This window comes from Cervus elaphus, chromosome 18 (assembly GCF_910594005.1).
Source record: "Cervus elaphus chromosome 18, mCerEla1.1, whole genome shotgun sequence".
Classification (NCBI taxonomy): Eukaryota; Metazoa; Chordata; class Mammalia; order Artiodactyla; family Cervidae; genus Cervus; species Cervus elaphus.
The window spans coordinates 102,083,384-102,101,447 of record NC_057832.1 but is presented as its reverse complement, the minus strand read 5'-3'; the positions used below and the strand labels follow the sequence as shown (position 1 = coordinate 102,101,447).

The 18,064-nt window shown below is 51.9% G+C and overlaps 1 protein-coding gene across 1 annotated transcript in view; it reads left to right on the top strand.

The window, feature by feature from the left end:
- Nucleotides 1–18,064, top strand: part of PLXNA4 (plexin A4) — a 471,239-nt gene that overhangs the window by 428,393 nt on the left and 24,782 nt on the right. The window contains exons 23-25 of the mRNA XM_043872047.1: nt 388–454; nt 1,181–1,327; nt 6,372–6,531. Coding sequence (XP_043727982.1) covers nt 388–454; nt 1,181–1,327; nt 6,372–6,531 — 374 coding nt within the window. The remainder of the gene's footprint in view (nt 1–387; nt 455–1,180; nt 1,328–6,371; nt 6,532–18,064) is intronic.

The window sequence follows — 18,064 nt, the reverse complement described above, 5'->3', positions numbered from 1 at the left end:
TTGTTGTTCAGTTGCTCAGTCATGTCCAACTTTGCCATCATATGGACTGTAGTACACCAGGCTTCCCTGTCCTTCACTGTCTCCAGGAATTTGCTCATACTCATGTTCACTGAGTTGATGACGCCATCCAACCAACTCATCCCATCGCCCCCCTTCACCTCCTGCTTTCAATCACTCCGAGCATCAGAGTCTTTTCCAATGAGTCGGCTCTTTGCATCAGGCGGCCAAAGTATTGGAGCTTCCAGATATCCCTTATGGTCTTAAGATTTCTCAAAACCTTAAGCAGCAAGATCCAAGTAGATTCGTCCTGCCCTCCTGCCCTTGAGGTCTGACCAGCTGCCTCTGTCTCTGTCTTGCTCTGTTGGGTCCCTCTGTGACTGCTGCCAGGACTGAATCGGTGGCTGAGAAGATGTTGACCAACTGGTTCACTTTCCTGCTCTACAAGTTCCTCAAGGTATGACTGGATGCGGGAGGGAATCTCTGGGCCTGCCTCAGCTTCCCCACCAGCTGGGGCACCAACCTGCAAGCTCCCAAGTTCACAGATACCAGGACCTTGCTCCTAGAATCCCAACAAGAAATGGCATTTCCCTCATCATAGTCATGGAGGGAACAGGCTCCTGACCATCTCAGGAGGCAGAGCCCCACAGTCAGGCCTGGCTTGAGAGGCACAGTCCCCACTTTCTCCCAGGTAAGGGGAGATGAGCTCTAAGAATACCCTTGCATTCCCATTGCAAGCTGAAGACAGTTCACCCTTCTTTTCCTCTTGCTCTCCTCCTGCCCTGGCCCCAGCTTCAGGCTTACTGATGCTGATGAGGGCTCTGGGCAGGTATTGAAGCATGTGTGGGGGCAGTTAAGCTGCAGATGTGACTGGGAGGCAGAAGAGCTGCTTGGCCTCCAATTACTGACTTGTAAGGAATTCGCGCCACTGAGGACTGACCTCTGTCCCTTGATGGGGTAGCAGAGAAAGCAGGGTGCAGGGGGGAACTGGGAGAGGGACAGACAGGGGCGAGGGGCCAGAAACATGAAGACAGGGCTCTAGAACAGAAGTGGGAAAGAGCAAGAGGGGGAGCAGGAGAGAAGACAGAGAAGTGGGAAGCAGCCCCTTGGAGAGACAGAGGCCATGGGAGGCCAGGCTCTGCACATCTGGGGTCCTCCCAGCATGGCTCTCCTCCATGTACAGGAGTGTGCCGGGGAGCCCCTCTTCTCGCTGTTCTGTGCCATCAAGCAGCAGATGGAGAAGGGGCCCATCGATGCCATCACGGGCGAAGCTCGCTACTCTCTGAGTGAGGACAAGCTCATCCGCCAGCAGATTGACTACAAGACCCTGGTAAGCCAGCCTCCCGGCTCCTCTTTGTGACTCTGATCCTGCCCTGGTTCTGTGCAGCCCCTGCCTGGCCCAGGGGATGCTGGGAATGCTGACAAGCCACCTCCCGGTCCCCACTGCACAGGGCCAGCCTGGCCTTCCCCCTGTGCATGGCACCACCCCGACTTCCTCATCCCACCACACCAGGGGAACAGTGGCTCCGAACGTATCTGGGCAACAGCCAGAGACCAACATACTTCCAGGCTGGTACCCTGGATTGTGAGGGGGTAATCCCTTGCTAAGAGCTGGCTGAGTGTGAGCCCAAGGAATGATGCTTTCTCAACAGTTTCTCCCAGTGGAGAACCCACACTTTGCAGATCAGTTCCAAACAGGTAGCAGGTTGATGATGAAGGAGGAGAAGCCAGAAATAGTTGCTCATGGTCCCGAAGCCCACACTTGCATGACTCAGGCTATAGGATGGGATGCTAGGCTGGTCTGTCGGTTTAAGGTATGTGTCCAGGGAACAGATGGATACCTGTACCAACCCTCAGTCAAGCTTACACTCCCTTTCCTGCTAGAAACAGTTGTCCCCACAAAGCTCAGCACTTAGGAGCACGTGGTTTGGAACCAGGCAGACCTGGATTGGAGCCCTGATTCCTTCTGACCAGCTGGAGGATTTGGGTCATGACTCTTAAAAAAAAAAAAAATCACTGAGTTTGGGGTTTTTAGCTGAAAAAATAAGTGAAAAGTTAAGTCACTCAGTCGTGTTCAACTCTTTGTGACCCCATAGACTGTAGCCCACCAGGCTCCTCCATCCATGGGATTTTCTAGGCAAGAGTACTGGAGTGGGTTGCCATTTCCTAATAATAAAACAGGGATAATGGCACTATTTACCTCCCAGAGCTGTCCAGAAGATGGAGTGTGATCAGGTGTACAAAAGCCCTGAGCCCAGGGTCAAGGTTCCCCACTGCTGGCGCATGTGAGTCCTGCTCCTCTTTCCCCCATGACTGTCTGCTGGTGCCCAGGCCTGGCTTTCCAGGCCAGGGAGCTGACTCTTGGACTTTTCTGGGAGAGAGCTCTGATCTCCCACCAGGCCTTCTCCAGGAAAGAGGAAAGAAGGTAGAAGAAGTGAGTGAAAGTAGCTCAGTCACGTCCAACTCTTTGCGACCCCATGAACTATACAGTCCTTGGAATTCTCCAGGCCAGAATACTGGAGTGGGTAGCCTTTACCTTCTCCAGGGGATCTTCCTAACCCAGGGATCAAACCCAGATCTCCCGCATTACAGGTGGATCAGATCCACCACAAGGGAAGCCCGGAGTGAGAAAATGAGATAAAAGATAGCCGTGGAGGGTGATACATGGAGGCAGCACAAGAATGGAGATGGAAGAGACAGAAATGGACAGAGAATGTTGTTCAGTCACTAAGTTGTGTCCAATTCTTTGTGACCCCATGGACTGCAATGCACCAGGCTTCCCTGCCCTTCACTATATCCCAGAGTTTGCTCAAATTCATGTCTATTGAATCAGTGATGCCATCCAACCATCTTATCCTCTGTCGTTCCCTTTTCCTCTGCCCTCAATCTTTCCCAGCATCAGGGTCTTTTCCAATGAGTCAGTTCTTCTCTTCAGGTGGCCAAAGTTTTGGAGCTTCAGAATCAGTTCTCCCAATGAGTATTCAGGGTTGATTTCCTTTAGGATTGACTGGTTTTATCTCCTAACTGTCCAAGGGATTCTCAAGAGTCTTCTCCAGCACCACAATTTGAAAACATCAATTCTTTAGCACTCAGTCTTCTTTATGGTCCAGTTGGACCATAAAGAAGGACAGAGAATAGATGAGTTTAAAATGCACTTATCAGGAGATGAGATACACAACAGCCTGAGGCAAGGCAGAACTGGGCAGAAGCCCTGAGCCAAGGATGAATCCCAGACCCCGAGGCCAGCTGGGGAGATCTCTCGGCCATTCTGAACGCAGCTGGTCCTGCTGGCTGGAAGTGTTGCAACCATGATGCACCTGTTCCACTCCATCCTCAGAGGGCCCTGGGGATCCCAACAGGCATCTCAATGAATCTGCCAGGATTAGCTCAGCTGACAAGGCTTCGAGGCAGCCATGTCTGAGTGAGGGCCCAGCTTCCTTGCTGTCGTGGTGGGCTCCAGGGGAGAGTTAGAGTCTCTGATTAATATGAGAAAGGGAAAAGAGAAAAAAAAAAAAACTTCCAAAAAGAGAGATGTGAATAGATTTCTTAATGAGCTAAAAAAACTACTGTTGAAATGTCTCCTGCCTGGTCTCTCCCTCTCAGCTGCCTTTCTTTCCCATCTCATCAGCAGTTCCCCAATATTGAAGCCAACACAATGAGTTGCAATAACACTGTGTCCCCAAATTGCAGCATCCTTTATACCAGAGGCCAAACTATTGTTAGCACAACCAGCTTGGTTGCAGATGACTTGACTTCAAGAGATTGTGAGGAAATTGGAGTGGGTCAGGGAAGCGCATCCGCTGAGGTAGAAATACTTGGGGAAGAGGCACCGTGAGAGAAGGGGAAGGAAATTACCACTGCCTTGCCCAGAGGGAAAAAAATGGCTGCTGGGACATTTAATAGCCACCCTCAGGCCTGTGAGAGGAAACCCCCTCCTGTGGAAGGGGGAGCAGCCTGGTCATTGGTGAGGAGGGGTCAGGAAGAAAGTGTGTGAGCAGCGGACAGGGCTGACCTGAGAATTGAGATGAAGGGGTCAAATAAAGTCCAGGACATCCTAGAATTCAGCATGGCTGGAGGAGCCCAGGGCACTGTGGGCCAACTGGTGGTAATCTCATGCTGGGCGGGAGTGAAACAGGTGCCGAGAGGCTCGGCAGGCGTCACTTGACAGTCAGGTGCACCTCCTCTGTGCTGAGTGATGAATTAGATTGAACTTAGACTAGCATGCCTAGGACCCTGCTGCTGGGAGTGCCCAAGGGCCTAGCTGGGAGCCTGCTAGAGTACTGGGTGCTCACCTGGGAGCCTGCCTGAAAGCAGAGTCTTAGGCCCAGTCCTCCACCTCCCAAGTCAGAATCTGCATTTTAACAGAACCCTTTAGTAATGTGGGCTTCCCAGGTGGGTCAGATGGTAAAGAATCTGCCTGCAATGCAGGAGACCCGGGTTTGATCCCCGGGTCAGGAAGATCTCCTGGAGAAAGAAACAGCTACCCACTCCAGTATTCTGGCGCGGAGAATTCCATGGGCAGAAGAGCCTGGTGGGCTACAGCCCATGGGGTCGTAAAGAGTCAGATACGACTGAGCAACTAATACTTTATAACCATTTTAGTGATCCTAGTCACAGGAATGTTTGAGAAGCAATGACCTAGCAGAACAAACCCCAGGCAGTTTGCTCTGAAATAGCCCAGAGGCATGGGCATGGGGAAGGGAACTTCTGGGGGAGCTGGGGCTTAGCCTATGACTGGGAACTCTGTCCCTTGATGGGACCACTACTGCCTCTCCAGATGCCCTGAAGCACTCCACAAAGCTGTTTCCGTGGGGCCACCATGAACTCGAGGGGCAAGCAGAAATGTTGAGATGGGGGTGGGAGGGGAGGCAAACTCAGGTGGCAGCCTCTGCCTCGTGATCTCGCAGCCCGGATAAAGCTGTGATGTTGCCTGGGGAGATCAACTTCCCCCCTCCCAAGTGGCCCAAAGCACAGGAGCCCAGGGCAGTACAGAGCAGCACAGATGGCCAGGCTGTGCTTGACCACTGAGGAGGCCCGGAGGGGGGCCCAGAAGGCTCTTGGAAGGGTGTGGTTTGGAGAGTGCAAGCAGTTGGGGGTGCATGGTCCCGAGTTCCTTCCACCGTTGTTTTCAATTTAAGACATTTTGAGGGTGAGAGTTTGGTTTTATAGATTTAGGAGGTTTTCTTCTTCTTAATGGAATAAGCATGTTCTGGTTTGAGCTCACAGCAGTCTGGTCGCTAATGAAAGGCAGGCGTCCGGGGGCCAGGGCTCTGATTGCCGCCACATGGAGCAGGAGAGGGTGGGGGGAGGAAGGCCGTTGTCTGAATCTGTGAACCAGACATGCAGTTGGGAAATGGTTGTGGGTGGGGGTGTGGTGGTGATGCAGTGAAAGTTCTGAGGAGGAAACGCAGAGAGGGCGCAGGGCGCAGGGTCAGCCAGAGGGTGCGGGAGCCCGGAATGGCAACTTGACAGCATCTGTGACCCACAACACCCAGCCCGACCAGCTCTGGTCCCCCCACCCACCCACCACCAAGGATTCCACAGTCTCACCATGTAGAGAGAGCCCACGCTGAGAACAGCAAGAGATGCAAAGCTGTTAGAAACGGTCCAGAACATTTTAAAAGAAAAAGTATAGCTTGGTGATTTAGACAGAGTCTTGACTTACCCGACTAGTTCCAAAAAGAGAACTTGAGGTCCTGAGCCAGAGTGGCCTCCGCCCCCAACTCCAGGTTTCAGGTTTGGGGCCATGATGGGCTTGCGGGTGGCCTGAACCTACAGGTTTTAGAGGGCATCTTTTTATTTTTTAAAGATCACATTAAGCTTCTTACAGATTCTCCAACCTCCAATCAGCCTGGAACCCACACAAAAATCCAAGCATATGAAATCTTTGGAGAAAGGAGCCAGCTTCCCATTAGAGTGTGAGAGACAGAGTGACCAGAAAGACAGACTGACACACCGGGATGGGGCAGGGGTCTCAGAGGTGGGTGAGGGTCTGGGTGTACGTGGAGATGGTGCCTAGTGCATGTGTGTGAGACAGTGGGGCATGCAGTAGTGTCCATTCTGACACATTGCCCCTCGCTGCCTCCTCCTGCTCAGACATCGCTCCCTTTGATAACTCAGGGTTTTAATGGAGTCTGTTGTGATGAGGAATCAAATACACAGCTCCTACTCTTGCAGTGACACAGAAGCCATGGTACCTTCCTGTTGCTCGCGGGGATGGGAAGGGACGAGGGCTTAGCTGGGGTCACCCTACCCTACTCCAGCCCAACCCGCAGAGATGGGAGCCCTTCAGGAGAGGACCTCAGGCTGCTGCTGGCGATCCCGGGGCCCTCCATGCTGCCTTCCCCACGCGCCTCCTCTCCCCGCCCCATCAGGTCCTGAGCTGTGTCAACCCCGACAACGCCAACAGTCCCGAGGTCCCAGTGAAGATACTCAACTGCGACACAATTACTCAGGTCAAGGAGAAGATTCTGGACGCCATCTTCAAGAACGTACCCTGCTCCCACCGGCCCAAAGCTGCAGACATGGACCTAGGTGAGTAAGCAGCCCACCCAGGAGGCTGTACTGTGACTGGTCAGAAGCCCCTCCTACCCACCAGTGGAGTCAGGGCGCACGGAGCAGGTATGCACGGCCCCCGGGAGCCCAGGGGCTGCCTCTTCATGGCCACTTAGTGAGAAATAAGCAGAGAGGGGACCACAGTCTACTGGCGATCTGACTGCCTCTGGGGTCTTTCGAGCAGCGGAGGGGTGGCAGTGGAGGTGTCATGTCTGCAGCAAAGATTTAGCCTGAATCCGCGTGGCCCAAGGTCTTGCCACCACCTTCTCTGTGCCCCCAGGCCTTTCCCTTTGCCTCTGTGCTGTGCCTCTAATTTTTGCTGACTACCAAAAACAGGAGGGATCTGGGTCAGTGATGGAGGAAGGATAGAGAAAAATGAGATATGACAGCCTACCGTGGAGCAGGGTGACATTTTATTTGAATGTTCCATGAATAGATCGCAGAGCCTATATAAACAAGGGCTTGCCACTTAGGGCCAGCTGAACTTAGATCCAGTTACAGCTTGCCTGAGTGTTTAATAAGACACTCAGTGACCTGGGGAAATCCTAGTGGGAAGCCCCAGACTCCAAAGAGGCCAGGGCTGAAGAGAGGCAGTTTGGCATCATGGATCAGCATCACACCTGCCTGAGTTTGGATCCTGGTTCCATTGAGTTCTGTGTAACCTTGGTCTAGTTACTTAACCTTTCTGTCCCTTAGTTTCCTTGCCTATAAAATGGAGATAAATACTAGTGCCTGCCTCACTGTAAGAATGAAAGGAGAGAATACATATAGAAGCTTTTAATGCACTGCCTGGTCCATAGTACCTCCCAGGAAGTATTGGCCACTAATATTACTGATGATGAAGATAATACTGGTGAGGAAATGGTATGTGTCTGTTTGTTGATCCTGGGCATGGAGGGAAAGGTGTCTATGTGTGTACATGGTTGAATCTGGAAATTCATGGCAACATAGAGGGAAGACCTCCAGAGGCCCCTAATGCATCCATCTGGCCTCTAAGCTGGCTTCAGCTAAGCCATCCAAGGCAGATGGGCATCTGTGCTATTTTCTAATATCCATGGGGAATTTTCATGCCCTCCCACTGCCTCGCCATCCACCCCACTCCCCAAATTCTGATGCCTAAAGACTCAGGATCAGGAAGTTCACTCACCTCAATTCTTACTGCTTCCCTTCCCCGCTCCACCTCTCCTCTTGGTTGGCTCTTGGCAGGATGTGTTTGGCCCTGTGCCTGAAGCTTGGCAGCCCAGAGAGAAGAGACTGACCGAGCACATTCTTCCCTTCCCTTTGGAACTGTCTCTGTGTATGTTGTTTCTGGGACAAGGAGGAAGCATCTGTGAGATCTTCAGAGTATAGGGTACCAGGAAAGTGTGTCCCCAGCGCTGGTCCCTAGAGTTGGAGTGGCCATTTGTGTCTGTGGTGGGGGGCGGAATCTGCTGCCAGGAAGATCTCACAGACTGATGGAGTCAATGGCTCAGTTATAGAACCAGTGGGAGAGAAGATAGTGCCAGGGAAGGAAGACCCCCATGTACCTACCCCCAAGCAATTAAGTGGGCTGATCAATAGGTCTGCCAGGGAGAATTGAGTTCACTAGGGTCACCAGGTAGTATTTACCATGCCTTTTATTCATCTGTGAGAGCCATGGCTTGTCAAAGTCCTTATCTACGATATGCTAGGCCAGGAGAGCCCTGGCCTAGCAGGACCAAGAGGAGGAACTATTATAAGAACCTTTATCTTCATGCTGGAAGGTGAGTTTCAAAAGCTTGTGCCTTAGTTTAGAACATGGCAAGAGCTCAGTGGGTGGGTACGTATAGAACGATGTACTTCTGGTGCTTGGGAATGGGCTGACCTCCCATGGGGGAGAGAGACCATGTCATGGCTGGTAGGTAGATATTGCTCAGGATCAACCGTCCCCACCTGGAAGCCACACACCCAGAGCTTAGGAAGGGGAAGGGCTGCTTTAACTTTCGAACACTTGTTGGGTGCAAGTCTAGCAAAGCAGATTGTTAATTAAAGGATGTAATGACTCTGGAGTGGAGGCAGCAGTATCCAAAGCAGCCATGGCCACTTCCTGCCATCCACTTCCTGCTATCTACTTCCTGCTATCCACTTCCTGCCATCCACTTCCTGTTGTCCACTTCCTGCCATCCACTATGAGTGAAGGAAGTCTGAGGGCTGTGCAGCAAACAGGGCCCACCCAAGAGTTGCTACTCTCTCAAGCTAGAGGCTGTTCAGACTAGGGGTATGGTGCTCGCCGGGTCCCAAGAGGGCAAAGGAGCCATCTTTCTCACACAGGAGCTGCTGGGGAGGATGCATCATCACTGGATGGATGAGGCCTCACAGCAGGCAGGGTAAAGGGGAGAAACCAAAGGAAGGAGACAGTTTGAGCATCTGGGGCCTCATCCTCCTGGGGAAGTGGTGTCATATTGAACTTCTTACAAAGGCCTCCCATGATGGATGCTCTTCTGAGGAATTTCCTTCTTTTCTATTAAGTGCAGGGTCTGGAGCCATCCCCACAACTTTGGTCTTCTTTCTACCAAAGCCAGATTCCATAACAAAGAAAATAGGGCCTCCTCAGAAACCCAAATGCTTCTTCCACAAGATTTGCTTCCACTCAGTTGCATGGCCCCCATGGGGAGAGAGAGGCAAGGCAAGTTTTTCCCACTGTGTAGGTGAAAGTGCTTTGAAAGCCTGAAAGCAGTTTACAAATATAAGGTGAGACTGTTACCAAAACTTCATCTGTGCCAGAGGGACACATGGGCTTCCCCAGTGGCTCAGCAGTAAAGAATCTGCCTGCTATGCAGGAGATGCAGGCAGGAGACGTGAGTGCAATCCCTGGGTTGGGAAGATCCCCTGGGAAAAGGAAATGGCAACCCTTTCCAGTATTCTTGCCTGGAAAATCCCAATCCATGGGGTCACAAAGAGTTGGACACAACTGGACAACTAAACAACAACAGCAACAAAGTGACACATAGCATGTAGGCATAGAGAAGACTGTGAGCCACATGCATTGGAGGCCAGACAGCCGAGCATACCCCTCCACTTCATTTCCCTCCATGCCACCTCTTTCCATAGCTGAGGGCATTGGGCAAAGGCTGCCTTCCCCCTCCTGGCAAGGCATGGACATCTGTCCCAGGCCAGCTTAGAAGGAAGCAAAGACATTGTAAACCACCTCTGTAATTACGCTAAGTACATCCAGCCCCAACCCCTTCCCCCTGCCTTTCATCATCACTGTGGTGCCTGGCCTGGCCTAGTCCCCCATTTCCAATGCTTCTGTTCATTGTTCCTGGGACTGAAGCTCTCCTACCCTGCCCATTCCACCAGCTTCTCCAGGCATTGAGGAGCCAAGATGGGGAACTGTATTAGCCAGCATTCTCCAGAAAAACAGAACCAATGGGATGGGATATGTTTATATAGAGAAAGCTTATTTGAAGGAATTGGTTCCTGCAGTTATGGAGGATTTCATTAATAAAGGACAAGGAGGAATCTGTTTGGGCTGCCATAATGGAATACCATAGCCTGCTTGGCTTATAAACAACAGAAAATAATTTATCACAATTCCGGCAGCTGAGAAGTCCAAGATCAAGGGGTCAGAAGATTTAGTGTCCAGTGAGAACCCACTTCCTGGTTCATAGATGGCCATCCTCTTATTAGGACTATATGTGACAGAAAGTAGGCAAGAAAACATGTGTTCAGTTGCTCAATCATGTCCAACTCTTTGTAGCCCCGTGAACTGTAGCCCACCAGGCTCCTCTGTTCATGGGATTTTCCAGGCAAGAGTACTGGAGTGGGTTGCCATTTTCTTCTCCAGGGAGCATTCTGGGATCCTCTTTACAAGGGCACTAATCCCATTCATGAGGGCTCCACCCTTATGACCTCAGGCACCCTGCAAAGGCCCCACTCTAAATGCTATCTCATTGAGGGTTAGGAGTCAACATATGAATTCTGGGGGGATACAAACATTCAGTGTCTAGCGTGAAGGCTGGTAAGTCCAAAATATATAGGGAAGGCCAGCAGGCTGGAGACCCAGAGAAGAGCCATGTTACAGTTCAAGTCCAAAGGCATCTGCTGCAGAATTCCCCCCTGCTCAGGGGAGGTCAATCTTTTCTTCTACTCAGCCCTTCACCTAATTAGAAGAGGTCCACCTACATTATGGAGGGCAATTTGCTTTACTCAAAGCCAACCAATTTAAATATTAATGTCATCCAAAAACACCCTCACAGAAACATCCAGAATAATTTTTGACCAGCTATCTGGGTGGGTACTGTGGCCCAGACAAGTTGACATATGATAGAACTAACCATTGTAAGAATCGAAGCAAAGGACACAGAACCTGCTTTCTTTCAGTCTCTTAGAATCTAGGGAAGGGAAGATATCCCCAGGGCAGAAGTTAAGGACTATGCTGGGGCAAGTGGGCCTTGGGAGCTTTGAAAGCACAGTGCTAGGGCTCCCTGCTTTGTTATATGTGAGGCCATCCTTGTCAAGTTGATGCCCCTTTCCACCCACAGGTATTATAGGTACTCCCTTATACCAGACTTAAAGTGGTGGCTCAGTGATAAAGAATCTGCCTGCCAATGTAGGATCCCTGGGTCGGGGAGATCTCCTGGAGAGGGTCATGGCAACCTGCTCCAGTATTCTTGCTGGGAAATCCCATGGACAGAGGATCCTGGTGAGCTACCATCCATGGAGTCACAGAGTCGGACACGACTGAGCGACTAAACAAATCACAACCCTGTTACACCCCCAAACTCCTCAACCAATGTATCATAAGAGCCTGCCCTGGGGAAATGCCTGGTACAGAGGGAGCCACACGGCTAGGAGTTCCTCACTTCTTCGCACAGTAGCAGGAGGCTGGACACTGCTCTTTCTGAGCCAAGGGACTCTTGTCTCCTCTGTTCATTCCCCAGAGGACATAATTGATGCCATTCTGTTCCACTGCACAGGAGGAGACTCTGTAGCTCAGAGAGGCACAGAGCCTGGGCCCTGGTCACACAGCAGAAAGTGAAGAGAACAACCACTCCCTTCCCACACAAGCTCCTCCACAGGCCATGACCTCCCAATTCCTCTGGTTTAATGCAAATGCCCCATCAACAGCCCCAGAACTCCGCCACCCCTTCTGTCTGAAAGGGTATATTTTTTCAAATAAGTAATTCCTGTATGCAACAAAAAGATACACTATCTTCTGAGTGAAATATAAAGAGTTCACAGCAGCTGTCGCCCCAGTTTGCATTTTTTGCTGCACCTGATGGGAAGGACAGATAAAGATAATGGGATTTTTTTTTCTTTTTTATTTCACCTCCTTCTCTCCCTGGAAGGTGGAAGTGTAACAAATTGGATTGTGAATGTGTCTGTCCTTTGTGCTTGGAGCCTGGAGTAGGGCAGGGGGCTGCAGGCAGAGCTGTGAAGAGGTCAGAGCCAGCATTTTTCCCTCGGTGATGTGCATATGAATACCTGGGTCACCTTTCCTGCCTGTGTCACCTTCCTCCTTCCAGCCGCCCATCCCTTGCCTCTTAACTCTTTTTTGACACAGCACCCTGGAGCACCACCAGAGCCTGCATATTATTCCATCTTCAAGAATATCCATTAAGCTCTAGCTCACCTCTCTTAAACCGAGAAGCAGAGTCCATCCCGCTTTTTCCCTTAGCTCTCCAGACTTCCCCAAAGCGACAACGAGCTGGTGCACAGCACTTTACAGTTTGCAAGGACCTAGGGCTTGACAGTAGACGGCACTGTTCGATTTAGGGATTTCTTCTTTTAAACACCACATTTCCTAGTTCACTTATTTTATATTTTAGAACTTGCTCTCCCCATAAAATGATTCCTCTTTAAGCAAATCATATTTAGATGCTCCCCTCCCCAATTCCTGAGTCAATTTCCCAACTATTTGCGTTGATACTGATTCTGTTCTAGCCTTTCCCCCACCTCTTCCCCGAAGCTGCTCCCTCGCACAGTTCGGAGTGGCTGGGTGCCGGGGGCATCCGGGCTCCCTGCCAGGTGTTCTCCTTGGGGCTCACCTGCAGACAGGTGTGCGGCAGGAGAGTTGTGTCTCCTCCTCCAGCCTTCTGCTCGGGACCCTGGTTTGGGAGGTAGAGAGGAACCTGGGCAGGCTGGCATGTGTGCTTGCTGAGACCCTGCTCAGCACCCAGCAGGGAAGAAAGGCAGCCTGGGGTGGGAGTGCAGGCAGCTAGTTCTGAAGTTGGTTCCCTGTGGATCAGAAGGGTTGACTCAGCCAGTTCTAACCAGCCTGCTGGGCACCTCCTTCATCCCTCCAGCTCACCCTCTCCTAAAGCTTCCTGTAATGGCTCTGAGGAGAGAGGCTGATGCAAAGACGGGACTGGGGGCTGGGGCAGGCAGAGTTTGGTGGCTGCAGAGCCTTAGGGGGTGAAATGAGGTACCTGTGTGAGTGTGTATGTGCGTGCATGTGTACATATGTGTGACTATGCATGCATGTGTGTGCACCTGTCTGCATGCATGCCATGAGGCCCTGAGCTAGTGAGGGGATCATGCTTCCAGGGGGTTTCCCTCTCCGAGTGATACCTGCTGGTGGGTGGGGGACCTTCCAGGAGCCAGACCAGTTATATACTGGGTGCCAGTGTTTCAGTGTTTCCTCCAGGGTTGGCCTGCAGATAAACCCCTCCTTCCTCTACACCTCAGCTCCCCACTATTCCTCCAGACCCATGCTGCTCCCACCCCTTCTTCTCCAAGAACCTCCAGGTAACATCCTATCTCTTGAGCATCCCACCCCACCCCACCCCCGCCTTTGGCCAGGTCCTCCCCTTCTTGGGCAGGGCCCCCCCCCCTTTCATCCACCCCCATCTCTGGTTTTCCAGCTCAACCCTAGATGCCTTAGACACCAGGCTAAGATATTAGTAAGGTAATGGTATTCCAGACCTTTCTTAACTCAGTTCCGAACTTCCTTCCTTCCCATAAGGACTCATCCTCATGGATCCCTAGAAATGTCACAGAAGTGGCACCTGTGGACCAGAACACCTCCCTGGCCCCCAATACCCCTCTACCCACTCCCTCTTCTGGGTCTGATCACCCGGTCCTGTGCACCTTTGTTTTCCGGCATAGCCTTCCACACAGAGGCCTTCAGGGGTCAGGGCTTTCATGTTAGGAAGTTTTCTTGCTTACCTGTGTGATGCCCTGCCAGCACAGTGCCAAGCACACCGTGGGCACTCAGTTTTGAGTGAGTGAGGCTACAGCTCTAACACTTTCTGGGTGTGGATTCTCACCATGGTGGCCATAGGAGATGCCTCCTGTGTCCTAGTCCGGGGGGAGCAGGGAGATGACCTGGTCCAGTGTGGGCATGGTGAGGAGTCCCTGTCTCGGGATTCACTGGGTCCATCACTGAGCTCACATCATTTGGTGCCTTGAGGCATTTTCCAGTCTCACTGTGCCCCTTGGGCAGCTAGGCATTCATCCAGAGGACGCTGGCCATTGGCCCAGCTGTCACTTTGCCCCTCGGCTGTTCTAACGGGGTCACCTGGTACACAGCAAGGTGTGGACACAAAAGAGAGATATTTTTAGTGCTGTTTTCATAGGCAAGACAGAAGGAGCCTATTTGGTGGAAAGAATGCTGAACCTGGGATGAGGAGACCTGGATTCTGTTGATTTCCATTACTGTTACTAGGACTAAGCCTATGTTGAATATGCAGAAGTACCCAGAGCACAAAATTAGATATGACCTTTTTCGGGGGCCTCGTGACCTGACCAGCCGCCCACACTGCCAAGGACACCAGACCTGAAGACTGCAGGTCTGCCTTGCCCTCAACTGGCCCAGCCCGCCCTTGAGGCTCCCTACCACTGGGTAGGGATGAGGGTTCATGAAGCTAGCCATGCAGTTTGTGGGCTGGACTCTTCCTGGGACAGAGGGAAGCCAGCAGCTTTGATCTTTGACCTTGGCTGTTCCTGGTCCCAGTGTGAGCTCCACGGCCCCCACCTCTGTCAAGAGCAGGTCTGGAAGGAGCACAGGAGCATTCTAGAAAGAGGAGCCTACCCTGTTTGATTTTCTTGAGATACCCCATGGTGAGCCTGGGGAAAGAGAGGCCCCAACTGGTTTGGATATGGGGTTTCAGGAAAGGAAGAAAAAGAGTGACATGGAAATGACATGTGTTCAGGCCACAGGTGAGCTTAAGGACCCTGGGCAGAGAAGAGTGAGTTTGAGGGATGGGTTTAGCCCACTTATGTCACTTGGTGCCAGGGACTCCCTGCCCTCATGTTGCATCCACACTCTTCCATTCCGGGTCAGCTGGGCAGGCCACCCACGGGCTTTCCTCTTTCCTGCATGTCCCAGGATGGAGCTGCCAACACCAGGCTCCCATATTTCTGGGGTTCATTCTTCAGGATTGGTTTGGAGATGGGACAGAGGTTTTCACTTTTTCACCTTTCTGATATTTCGGGGGGGAAAACCACATAGCATCTTTCCTGTAGGAGAAGAATAAAAGAACAGACTTGAGAGATCTAAGAGAGCTTCCGTCGTGGCTCAAATGGTAAAGAGTCTGCCTGCAGTGCAGGAGACCTAGCTTCAATCCCTTGGTCGGGATCTCCTGGAGAAGGGACTGGCTACCCACTCCAGTATTCTTGCCTGGAGAATTCCACGGACAGAGAAGCCTGGTGGGCTACAGTCCATGGGGTCACAAAGAGGTCGGACACGACTGAGCAACTGACACTTCACTCGAGAGATGTGAAAGCAAGACTAAGTGTTCTCCAGATTTCTATAATCATATTGGCATTTGGAGGAACATTCTTAACTTTTTGAGATAATTGCCAAAAAGGCAATAGTCATTGCCTTCCTGCTACCCGCTGGCACCCCACCAGATGCAGGGTCCAGGCTGGCAGGGCCAACGGACAGGACACCTCTTCTGACAGTGTCTAAGCACTGTGACTAAGCACTGACATCAGTGATGAGCAGGCTTCCTGCTGCCCGTGACCATCCTCCTGCCCACTGCATGTCATCACTGACCACAAGCCTCAGCCAGTGTGTAAGGCATGTAACCCCATCCACATGGACTTGATTTTGTGGAGGTGGAAGTGCTGGGTCCCACTGGGATTCCTGGAGCTCAGAGTCTGGAGTAGAGGGGAGGCAGCTACCCACCAGCATCCCAGTGTGGCCACAGCCCAGGTTCCAGTCCAGCCATCACCGTCCACACTCCCAACACTTGAGTGGCTCACACACATGGTAGGCACAACGCTATAGAGCTCCAAGTTGCAATGACCTCCAGGTCTGCCTTCCCAACCTTCTTCTTTAATTTCCCAGTTGTAAAACTGGAAGAACGAGTGATAATCATTCCGGAGAACTTTCACTTTGGCGGTGAATGTGCCCAGCTGAGCTTCTGGAGGTCAGCTCTTCCTTTGTCCCAGGTTCTAACAGCTCGGCTCACAGTTGACCTGGTACTGTAGCTTGCTGTCTGCCCACCGTGGAGCAGCAACCCACGGGCAGAAAATCCTTTCACTGCTTGGAAAATAAGCCACCGTTACTCACTCACTTACTCTTTCTCCTCTTTCATCTATTCATCTATTTCACTCTTTTCACTTATGTATTATTCATGTAATAAATCCTCATCAGGTACTGACTGTGTCCCAGGTGCTGGGCTAGCCCTGCTGGTGGGCATCTGGCGGCATCAGTTTTGTACTCCCAAGGACAAGCCATCATCCCTTGGCTGCCCTGGGCGGGGGAGGATGGCCACACTCTGCCCTACATTTTTTCCAGTTGAGGGCAGAGAGGCGGACTGACTTTGATTTGCTTACATAATTGCTGGACACAATTCAGATCCAGGGCTGCTGCAGAGGGCCACACAGGCTGCGCACTGCGCAACACCAGGGCAGTTGTATAGCGAGGAATTCTGCATCCGGCTCCAGAATTAAGTCACCAGCTGTCACTGCTCGGTCCCCCAGGTGGCTTGGTTTGTTCACATCCCCCTGAGAGGTGCTACAGAGCCATCGGCAAGGGAGCCAGTGCACCCCAGCACGCTGGCCTTTGGTGGGTACCTTCCGCACTTAATCCTGGCCAGCCCCACGGCCTCTTCAGTGAAGTGCAGTCCTCCTCCCTCGGGCCTGGCCAGGAGACTTAGTGTCCAGAGCTGGGCCCCTGTTCCTCCTCTGGCTCCCATGTGGGGCATGCAGAGCACTGCCTGCCTTCCGGGCCCCCACCCATGTGTTCTCCTCTGACTTAATGGCCTGGCACCGTTCACAAGGCAAGAGGGGAGACCCATGAGGCTTTATCATTCAGGGCCAATTATCTGTGCAACTGGGACAATGCGTGCCCCTGCCTTATCCTTGGCCCAGGCTGGTCTTCAGTTCAGTTCGGTCGCTCAGTCCTGTCTGACTCTTTGCGACCCTATGGACTGCAGCACGCCACTGCAACCACTCAAAAAACATGCAGGTAAAAAACACCTGCACCCACAGGGCTGGTGCACTGGGAAGACCCAGAGGGATCGGACGGGGAGGGAGGCGGGAGGGGGGATCAGGATGGGGAACACATGTAAATCCATGGCTGATTCATGTCAATGTATGGCAAAAACCACTGTAAAGTAATTAGCCTCCAACTAATAAAAAGAAATGAAAAAAAAAAAAAAAAGACTTAAAAACCATGCACCCATACCTACCTGCATAAAATTCAAAACAAAAAAACCTACAACAGACAACATGACAACAAGCTAACAAAATGCTGCTGACCAGGTGCCCTGGTGGGGCATCTCCCCTTTTATATACCACCCCACCTGCCCCGAGACCCTCACCACCACGATCGAGTCCAGCCATGCCATCAACAGCACTAAGTGACAGGTGGTCCCCAGAGACTTCTGGAGGCTCGTCTGCTCCAGTGAACCCACATGGCACCCTCACGTTTTCATTCCTGGGACATCCCGTTGCTACAAGAAGCTCTAAACCAGGCAGCAGACAAGCCCAGGAGCTAGAGGCACGAACGTGGCTATTAGGAACATCTCTGTTCCTGCTAAAGGCAGGCAGCTCCCTTCCTAGGCCTGATTCTCGTCTGTAGCACTGGCCACGCCCACAAGGCAGGAAGGAATCAGTCATGGTCCCTCAGCCTAGACAGGAGGGAACAGAGGAGGGAAGCCAAAATGTGTGTCTGCAGAGCCAGAGTAAAAAGTCCAAGGCGAGGTTAGACCAGGACTATGGGTAACTCACACCTGCCCCCCTCGCACGCCACAAAACCCCGGAGCTCTCACCCGTTTCAGAATCTCAGCATCTGTGAGGCGCCGAGTGGGGTCATGGCTGCTTGGAAACCAGATCCCTGGCTTCCTGGCAGGCACATATGTTGTATTTGAATTGAAAAGGCCATTTTCCTTTCTGGTGTGTGCGTGTGAGCGTGTGAGCGTGTGAGCGTGTGTGCGTGTGTGGATGTGGATGCGTTTGTGCACGGCATGTGTCTGGCGTGCACCTGGGTCTCCATGTGCTAACTTTTCAGGACAGGAATGTGCGTGTCCCCATCTCCTTGTGATTTGTACCACGTGTGGTGGTGAGGGTTTGGGGGATGAGAAACAGTCTCCCGTTCCCT